The sequence below is a fragment of the Talpa occidentalis genome, unplaced genomic scaffold (assembly GCF_014898055.3).
Source record: "Talpa occidentalis isolate TD23 unplaced genomic scaffold, MPIMG_talOcc4v2.1 talOcc4.8, whole genome shotgun sequence".
NCBI classification, from domain to species: domain Eukaryota; kingdom Metazoa; phylum Chordata; class Mammalia; order Eulipotyphla; family Talpidae; genus Talpa; species Talpa occidentalis.
The window spans coordinates 13985077-13995359 of NW_023605194.1; the positions used below are offsets into that span (position 1 = coordinate 13985077).

A 10283-nucleotide genomic window follows, 5' to 3' on the forward strand; every position below is an offset into this window, starting at 1 on the left:
ACGACATCTCGCGAGGATTTTTAGGGCTTTTCGTTCTCGCGAGACTTCACCGGCCTCCGTCTTTTCCTCCTTCACAGTGCCGGGCTTTCTTCCCCTCCCCCTCGCCGCCGGCCGAGTTCTCCCTCTTCAGATCGTGTATCCCTGTCGCTGCGGGGATTTTTCCTGCTGCTGCCGCTGTTGCCGCCGCCGCCTGTTGCCCCGGCCCCCTCCCGTCGCCCCGCTCCCGCCCCCGCACAAGGTAACAAGCCCGGAGGGGCGAGCAAGGCCTCACTGGGCCTCGGCCTCCCCCGACTTGGAGTGGAGGCCCGAGGCCGAGGAGCCGGCGGCGCCGGAGAGGCCTGGCGCCGGCTGGAGGAATCGCGGCCGCCGCCTCCCGGCGCGGGGCCTGGAGCCGCCTCGGACGGGGCTGGCGCGACTTGCCGGCTGACCCGGGGGGCCTGTCGGCGGGGCTGGGACCCGGGGGGCCTCTGAGGAGCACCCTCGGCCCCTCGGCAGGAGCCTTCAGGGTGTGGGGCTCCCGCCCCGCAGGGACCCGCTCGGCTCGTGTCTTTGATTTCCCTGGAAGCTGATGCTTGAATTTCGGGGTCTTAAAAAAAAAAAGGCCAAGTTGTGGCGGGTGTGGAGGGGCTGGGCGGCCGGGCGGAGGGCAGCCGGGCTCGCCCCGACTCCTTTGGAGCCTTTCCAGGTTCTAGGCTGTCGTTGGACTGGAAGTTCTGGGAGGGGGGTCCTCGGGAGCGCTGGAGGCTTGGTTGTAAATCAAGAAAGGAGTCTATTTTATTTCCAGGAGAGGAAGAGGGAGTGAGCCACATTTGGTGAATGGCACATTTCTTAGGATGCCAGATGGGAGAGTATTTGTGATGTTTTTTTATCCAGGTAACTGGATGGAAGCTTTTTGCCCGGTAGAAGAGCTTCTAAACACACTCTCTTACCCGACTAGCTCTACTAGAGTTATTTGTGCAGTTAATCCAAAACTATTCTTCAGTGCTTAAAAATATTTCTTCTTCTTGTCACTCTTCTATTCCATTACTACTTATGAAATTTATCTAAAATGTTTATAATCTTCAGAATCTACTAATTTGAAATTTATGGTTTGGCTCACAGCTTTTCTCTGAACTATAAGTAAAGGTAATGATGAGGATGACGCTACATTAAGTTACAGTATACTACAGTGAGTTTGGAACAAAACTGGTAAGGATTAATTCAGGCTGACAGGGAAGTTACTTTTTCTGGTTGGCTAAATTTGGTTCAGTTTTCACGGTCTTAACCTTTTTGTTTTCCCCAGATGTCGGAGGATCTAGCAAAGCAGCTGGCAAGCTACAAAGCTCAACTCCAGCAAGTTGAAGCTGCATTGTCTGGAAATGGAGAAAATGAAGATTTGCTAAAATTAAAGAAAGATTTACAAGTAAGTATGAGGGACACTTATAGTTAAATTGCTTGAAAAGAGCATTTCTGTCTTTCAAATGATTTATTGCTTAGAATCTATAGGTACCCAAAGGATACCCAAACATGGATGGATCCAAAGGATCCTTTGGAAGAGGGTGTTTCTCCTATGGAACTCCTTTGCATTTGTACACATGTATCTGCACATGGGCCTTCTGATTTGTAATAGAGTTGCTTCCTCACTTTGTATACATCAGAATGAGTGAAGCATTATTCTTTGTTATGTAAATCTTATATGCTGGTAGAATTTTTAAAAATAAGAGTTGGTTAAGTCTGTCAAACTGTCTAGGGAAGAGTTACATATAACTTCATAATGGAAAGTATTTTTTAAAGATCTGGCCAAGAAAATTATTTCAGGAGATAAATAAACTTAAAGGAGAATAGAACCTGATTGAGATTCTTTTTAATACCACAGGATTCTTTGAAAATGAAGTGTGTCCATTTCAAAGCTAGCCTGTAACACCTTGTATTGAAAAGACATAAAAAGGTCTAAAAAGTTACTTGCTTTCTGCTTTAGAATCACAGTGTTTGAACTTAGGCTAGGTTTTACAGTGTGGTTGTTGACACTTGTTGAAGTTAAATTTAATAACTCCAGGTAAAAAGGAGATCTTAATTTGTTTTGTCATGCTAGAGTTTAGTGGTGTGAAATCGGATTTTTAAATCTTGCTGTGCTGAGTTTCAAGGTAAAGATAAAACTAACAGTAAATAATTATTGTTTCTCAGAACACCAGGTTGATTAATAAATAGACCATGTATAATATTAATGAATATATCTGACTTCAAATCCTAACAAATTTAAGAACTTGAAATTTTGAACCTGATATTTTGAGTTTCCAAAGGTCTTTGATTAGGTGGTCTCTCTACTGATTCAATATAAAACTTGACTCTTCAGCCTAAGTAATCTTTACCTTTATCATCATCTTGCCCATTAAAATTACTAATACTTAGAGATTGTAAGCAAATGAAATTTATTTGAAATGGGATCCATTATCTGGGCATAATTAAGAAGAGTTTAATATTTTCAGGTTCAAATTTCTGGATTTAGGGTAAGTTTGCAATAGTATGTTACTTTCTAAACACAGAAAACAGGACCCTTCTACATTATGTAGAACTTAGGCCAGTGGATTTCAGGGTACCAGTCAATAAGAAAAAGATGTTTTAGGAGCATTTTCTTCCATTCCTAGGCCAACTTTCTGCTTGCCTCAAAAAGGGATCCTGACATTCCCCATCTTTTACCAACTTAAAAGGAGTCCTTTTTTCCTTTGAAGAAGTGAAAACATTGTATGTGTCAGTGTTATGTGTATTGCTTCCTGGGCAGTGGAGAAGTACATGTGGAACTGGAGGAGGAGGAATTGGGAGTAAAGATTGAAATTGCATCATTAGTTATTTTTTGTATTTCTAAGATAAATTGTCATTGGAGTCTTGGCAGTATTGCCTTACCTATGACATGATTTATAATAGAAAGTACTGTAGGAAGATCATTGTGGCAAGCATTGTAGTAAACATACAAATGATTACTTAGGATTTAATTAATAATCACGTCGGGATCACTTATCTGTAAAATCCTCTGTAAAATTCCTCTTCTACAACCATTTAGAACAGCACTGTCCAACTTTCTGTGATGTCCATGTTCTGTATCTGCTGTGTGATACCATACCACTGGCCTGAATATTTACAATATGTCTTCAGTTGAAGAACTGAATTTTTAATTAAAGTCACATGTGACTACCGCATTGGCTGGCACAGATTAAAAAACTTAAGTACTAACATTTCAGATAGTTAATGTAGAATGTTTTTTCTGATCAATCTTGATCATGGTTTCTTTAATTCTATCATAAAACAAACAAAAACTTTTTTTTTCCATTTTTGCTATTGGCTATAGGTCTGTTGGCACTGAAAATTCAAAAATGGAAGCCATAATTTAATATTAGATAAAATAGTGAACAGTGTTAGCTATCTGCTTCTACCTAATAATTGTTGTTTCCATTGAGTATAGATATGGCTACTATCTTGTGGGCTTTTAAAATTTTTTCTCTTTGCTTTCTGTGATACACCTTGTGCCATTGATACTACATTCTGCTTTTCATATTTGCTAAAAAATCTGTTTAGATTGATGACTGAGTTTGTGGCCTCCTTATTGTTATAATTTGGATCATCTTATGGCATCTAATTTCATGTGTTCCTCTTATAGAACATTATTACCCCGGTTATAAATTTGTTTGCCATTTCACATATGACAAAATACTCTGTACTCTTTCTGCATCTTTTCAGTCAACTTCCATTTTGCCAGTAAGGCTTCCTTGTTTTTCTCTTTATGTACTGTCTTTCATACAAGATGTAAAGTTACTCAGCAGGTTGCAAATTCATCTACTGAAGTCCTAATTGCCTTTTTTGTACACTTGAAAAAGTGAGTATACTAAAATACAGGCTAGCTAACTGACTAGCTCCCCGGGCAATATATGATAAGCACAAAAATAGTCAATTTATTAGGCTGTTTTGCTGAATAAACTGGTTCTAAAGGAGGCAGGGGTCAAGTCACTTGTCTCATATATTACAGTGGCTCTCTGCATCCCCGAAACGCCTTCCTTCAGTAAGCAGAGTGTTTGAGTGCACCCCCTTTGACCTGCTGATATGTAGATCACAACATCTGATGCTTCCTGGAATTGCCGATTACTATAACTGCTGCCCATCTGTCAATGAAGGAGCAGTTTCAGAACTCAGACTTGGGGGAGGAAAAGTAATTAATGGTATGTACCTTTAAGAACCCCCTCATACATGAAATAGTTTCTCTTAATACTTTGGGCCATATGCACATGTGAAGAAAAAAAGTTTACAACATTCTTCATGGTTTGTTGGGAGGGGTATGTAAAGTATAGCAAAGTGAAAGAGCACTAGGAATAAATGCTCTGGATTTTTAAAATGTCAGTACAGGCTTATGAGGATTCTTTATATCATGCACAACTTTTCAGGACCCTTTTCTTTGGTGAAAATGTTTTTCTTTATGAAAATATAATGGGAAAATGTTCTATCTTAAGAAAAGTAGAGCTCTGAATCTGAGACCTACAAATGCAGAATTTATATTCATGCTCGAGTAGTTAAATGATCCCAAGTTAAGTAGCATTATTTAATGATAGGGATTCTATGGGTTCTTGAGTCAGGCTTACTGGATCATATTATTATATGCCTGTATATTATATATGCCTATATATTCCTGACCCTAAAGTTGGTTAATTAAAAACAAGATAATTTACTCTGCCTTGTGTAGTATGTGATCTGTTTATTTAGTTTTTTGCTTTATTTGCAAAGCATTATCTAAGTAAAAGATAATTAAATGGCTACTTGGCACCTAATTAAACTTCATTAAAGATACCATTCTACTGACTATTTAGTTCAAATCTGAGTCTTCCAGGTCTTTTTTTGGTTCACAAAACTAACCTTTCTCCAGGTATTTAATATGTCCCCTCCCTTTTTTTAGGCTCAAATACTAGTTTTTCAGAAATAACCAGGAACAGGAATCTTTAGGAGAGAGGTAGTATTTAACTTTCTTAGCTGCTGAACCCAAACTATTACAACTCTTCAGTGGGAACTAGAAGAAACTGATACAGAGTTTAACTTTGCTAATTTTTCTCTTTATGTGCAATAGTGGGGGAATAGGTAAACAAGTTGTTATAGTAAATAGATTTTCACGAATAAATGGATCTTCATTAAAGTAAATATATGGCAGACAGGTAGTAGAATCTACTTGTACTACTTTCTAGCCAGGCCTACAAAGTTACCTTTTAATGAAGTAAAAAAGTGTAAGTTTGAATTAGATTATATATATATATATATGTATGTGTATATATATTTACTACACAGAAAGCATTGGTAATCTCTTTACCCAGGTGGGGTAAGTTTTATAGTAAGTAGGAGTCAACTGCTTTTTTATGCCTATAGTGTTTTAGTAGAGTATGTGATAAGAACACTTAGTTACTAATACATCCGCTTTGAGTATTTGGGGTGGGGGGGTAGGCTTACTGGCCAGGCAGTTAGTGTTACCAAATAATGCCCTATAAAACAGTACGGTTGCATGATATATGTATGATAATGGTAAGAGGTAAAAGTGATCTTAAATCTAGTTCAGTCCCTCATAATTGACTGTTTTTCATCTTCAGAGGGAGCTAGTCAGCTAAAATAGGTGCTGAGAAACAATTCATGGTATAAATGCAAGCCTACCCTAATTTTATAGTTTTTATGCTTAAGTTGAAAAGCAACTGTCCGGGTTTAAACTTTCGTTCTACTACTGTGTAAGACATACCTGTTTCTACTTGGAGATAATAACTTCATAATATCTAATACTTCATACTGTTGCTGTGAACTACAAGTAAATATGTGTAAAGTACTTACTAAGTGCTGTATGGTGTGAAAGCTGTCATCTTCAAAAACAATTTACTTGCTGAAGAGTTGGTGAAAATATGATTAAAATAAAGTTACGGTTTTTGTTTTCCATTTTTTAGGAAGTCATAGAATTGACAAAAGATCTTCTGTCAACTCAACCTTCTGAAACTCTTGCAAGTTCAGACAGTTTTGCTTCTACTCAGCCTACTCATTCATGGAAAGTAGGAGACAAGTGTATGGCAATCTGGAGTGAAGACGGACAGTAAGTGTAGAAAAAACTCTAACTATAACATGAAATGATAAAATACAATGGTAAGATGTTTTTATTCAGTTTGAACTACCCTATTTTAATCTTTATAACCTACATGATTTATCCAACCAATTTGATTCTTGGGTGGTCGCCACCAAGATAGCATAGTTTCTAGCTGTCGATTAGGTTTGGGGTAGAAGAACAGCGTGGATCCTAGAGGAGAGATCTCTCTGTTTTGAATTTGATTTGAAAATGGGCTGGTTGGTGTTTTAGACTCTTGTTAAGCGCATACACTGAAATTATTTTTGTAAGAAATACCTGTTCTCAGAGAAATGGACTAGAACACAGTTAGGGGACATGAGGCCCTCCTGGCGGCACTTTGACGGCTTCCTTCTGTGGTAGTAGGTGGCCGACTGCAGCCACTGTTTTTTACTGTCTTTGCTGAAAGGGCCATTTAATTAGTGTTGTGTTGTAGACCATGTCCTAGCTGAGTCACTACACTGTAAGATCTTGGCAGCGGAGTACTGGACCTCTACTCACCTGCTTACAGCCATGATATCTCTGCAGGTGTTACGAAGCGGAGATCGAGGAGATCGACGAGGACAACGGCACGGCCGCCATCACCTTTGCCGGCTATGGCAACGCCGAGGTGACCCCACTGTTGAACCTCAGGCCCGTGGAGGAGGGCAGGAAGGCCAAGGAGGACAGCGGCAGCAAGCCCATGTCCAAGTAAGTGTCCTTACATGGTGTTGGAGATGCAGTCTCCCATTCAGGTGTTCATGCAGTCGCAGAGTTACGCCAGCTGGGTTGGGGTCAGGGTAGGAAAATTACTATTTCTCAGCAGTCTTTTGAAGGTTGGCAGCACCTGCTCAGCACTGTTAGATGTACTCCTAGGAAGGTGAGACACTTGGGTTCCACCCAGGCATCCTGTGTTTGTTTATAAGAGGACACTGCACTTCACACTAAGCCAGGTGCTGAAGCTCCTCCACAGTAAGGAAGATCTACTTGGATCTGTCCTGACTGATTTTATAGACTAGAGAACATGCACATAATCAGAGAACTTTAATAATAAACTATGGAAGATATGAACGGAATATAATGGGTACTCGAAGGGACGAAGGAAAGGTACCTAAATTTCATGGTAGTCATCAGGGCAGATATTTTTGAGAATATGACATTGAAACTGAAATTTCAAAAGTAAAACTTAGCCAGGCAACACACCAGAGGTTTGACCTTGGTTAAGTGGCTTGACTTTTGCTTCCTTGTCTGTGAAACAAGGGATGATAGTATCTGTGCTACTGGATAGTAGGATTAAATTGTAGCATTAATAATGCACATAGTGCAGTTCTTAACATATTGTAAGACCTCAGTGTTTGCTTTCAAAAAAGAAAACAAAGGGGGAATGTAAAGCTATAGTAGAAATCCCTGTGGTATAAATTTTGGACTCAAGCATGGTTGGTTTGACAGGAGAAGAGGTTAGAAAGATAGAGATCATAGAGCTTGAAAGCCACCGGTGCATTTAGAGTAGAGGAGAGATAGATAATCATTTGAGCTGTAGAATGGTCCCTGGCAGCAGAGAAGGCAGGTACTGCTGTGATCCAGATATAAGATGATAGTGACAGAATAGCACTGAGGGTGGAGAATTGCGTGGCTTAACAGGTATTTCATGTGTATGATTAGTAATGTTTTGTTTCATACATGCTACAGATTGCTTCCTTTTGGATGTGTCAAGAATTTAAGCTGCTACATAAATAAATTTGAATTTGGGAAAATTACATCTATTAAAATAACATTTGAGTACCCTAATAAAAAAATCACATTGCAGAACAAAACATTTTATTTTAGCTTCGTGTGGTGGTGATTATGTGATAGAGGAGTAATTCTTACTGCCTCTTATAAAGACCTTTCTGCATCCTTTTGCTGAGAAGTCAGATTAAGCAGAAATTGAGATAGCTTTAGGCTCTTGATCCTGCTTAGTGTTTAGAGTAAACCCTGATTTTTGTTTTAAGAATTGTTCACTGATTTCCTTTTGAGCTGCTGTGCTCTTTCAATCTAGTTGAATTTGCATGACTCTATCCATACATTTTTTCCCCAAGTTCAGAATATTGGTGTCTATTTGGAAATTAATATTTACGCAGTTATAAATGTTGAAATCCTACACCCAAAACACAACTGGGAAAAATGTATATATGCCATAAATAAAAAGTTACATACATGTTTGATTTAAATGGGTAGTAGTTATGCTTGAAAGGTAGGAGTTGCGGGTGATTAGTATTGATGTTAGTGCTTTTATCCATTGAGTAAACAGTGTGTATGTTTATTAGGCCCCCCCCCAAATATCTCTTAAAGAAGTCATCTTAAATCTTGAGTTGACATTTTACTGTTATATTCACACAGAAAAGAAATGATTGCTCAGCAGCGTGAATATAAAAAAAAGAAAGCTTTGAAAAAAGCACAGAGAATAAAAGAACTTGAGCAGGAAAGAGAGGACCAGAAAGTGAAATGGCAACAGTTCAACAACAGAGCCTATTCTAAAAACAAAAAAGGCCAGGTTAGTAAATTCTTTCATTATACTTTGTACTTTGAAAAGTGCAGCTACCTTTGAGAAAGATCTTTAAAATACGTAAATGGATCATGAATTCAGAATCCTCTTCAATTTTCTTTTTGGTTTTATTGAAATATATCTCCAGTAGTCACTGTTTCTGAACTAAAAACACTATGAGTTTGCGTCAGGAATTTAAAAAAGATTGAAGTTCTGTGAACTAAAACTTGAAAAATTAGTTGCTGCCTTATATACCACGAGAGGCAGTGTTGAACCTGCTTTCTTAGTGTGCCTTATGCTGGGCACCACTGCTAGGTTTTATTTAAAAACCATTTGAGTTCCATTGATGCATTTTTCTTTCTAAATCTATTTTGGAGTTTGTTTCCAAAACTAATCAGGAGTTGTTTCTGTTTTCATTTCCCCTAGGTAAAGAGGAGTATTTTTGCTTCACCTGAGAGTGTAACTGGCAAAGTTGGAGTAGGAACTTGTGGAATTGCTGATAAACCTATGACACAGTATCAAGATACCTCTAAATACAATGTCAGGCATTTGATGCCTCAATAATCAGAAAAACTGTTGGATTTCATCTCTGCAGGGCTTTACATTTACCTTTTTATCCTTATATTTTTCTAAAGGTAAATTATTTGTTAGATGAGTAAGGAAGATATCGTTGTTGTCAATGTTTGACTTCAATAGAATGAAACTTGAAGAAACTGCATTTGATAACTGCTTATTCATTTAACTTTTTTCATCACTACTACCAGTTTCCTCAAAGTTTGTTGGATTAAGCAACTTTTCTAGATCGATGTGCATAAACACAGCACTTAGATGAAGTGTTGACCTTCCTAATATCAGGCCCCACATAATGGCTGTTATATACCTTTTTAAAGTCCTAACTTGGAATTCCCAGATGCTTTGAGCTTGCCACATATTCTAGCAATTCACTGGAGAACACCAAGGTAAAACACCAACCTGCTAAAAAGATCTTTTCTTTTTTTTAAATCTTCAATTTAAACCTCTGTTGAACAAGGAAGCCTAAAGTAGGTTAATTTGTAAATGGAAAAGTTTGTTTTGAGGTTTTCTTTCAATAACTTGTCTCCTAAGCCTATTAAGCCATCTCTAAAACTGATCCAGCTCTTTTTTTCATTTCACTGAGTTTTAGTTTTATGTAAGAAACCATGTTTAGGACCAGCTACCTTTTCTAAGGGTTTTTGGTTTTTATATATTTGATTTTTCCTATGTTGATCTTTCACTTACGGTAGTGGTACAAGTTTTTGGATGTGTAATGTTTATATGAGAAAACAAAAAGCTGATGTATAGCCCTGTATACAATGTAGATACTATTTTTGTAAAAAACCAAGTCTAAATTAATGAACAAGAGTACTGAATGTTTCATCATTAAACTTAACTGTATTTCTTGTGCATTAATCTGACCATACTTTCCCTGTATATTATGTTCGTGTAGCTGAGTTTGTAATTTTTGTTAACTAGATCAAGTTGTCAGCATTTGTTGGTATAAGTGAACATCACAGTTATCCCGAGTTGAGTGTAAGCTAAACATATGCATAGAAAAGGATCTTCCTATTAATGGAAGATGGTAATTTTTAGGGTGTGCATTAATTTCAGTTTTTGTATGTTTAACTTTTATTAAATAAAATGTTTTTAAAATCTCCA

At 38.0% G+C, this 10283-nt stretch overlaps 1 protein-coding gene across 2 annotated transcripts; it reads left to right on the forward strand.

Annotated features, from left to right (window-relative positions):
- The first annotated feature begins 58 nt into the window (after positions 1-58).
- Positions 59-10283, forward strand: SMNDC1 (survival motor neuron domain containing 1). 2 transcript variants are annotated; one of them, XM_037496231.2, is made up of 6 exons: positions 59-238; positions 1283-1402; positions 5937-6079; positions 6635-6796; positions 8465-8618; positions 9036-10283. In XM_037496231.2, exons 2-6 carry the CDS (start codon positions 1283-1285, stop codon positions 9171-9173), a joined length of 717 nt encoding a protein of 238 aa, XP_037352128.1. In that variant the 5' UTR covers positions 59-238; the 3' UTR covers positions 9174-10283. The 2 variants fall into 2 exon arrangements, with proteins under 2 accessions (XP_037352128.1, XP_054546640.1); XM_054690665.1 differs by lacking the exon at positions 59-238 and adding an exon at positions 3998-4187 and having other exon boundaries at positions 1363-1402.

Coding starts and splice junctions, on each gene's coding strand:
- SMNDC1 (XM_037496231.2), top strand. CDS start 1,283: ATGTCGGAGGATCTAGCAAAGCAGCTGGCAAGCTACAAAGCTCAACTC. Junction 1,403..5,936: donor AATTAAAGAAAGATTTACAA/GTAAGTATGAGG, acceptor TCCATTTTTTAG/GAAGTCATAGAATTGACAAA. Junction 6,080..6,634: donor ATCTGGAGTGAAGACGGACA/GTAAGTGTAGAA, acceptor ATATCTCTGCAG/GTGTTACGAAGCGGAGATCG.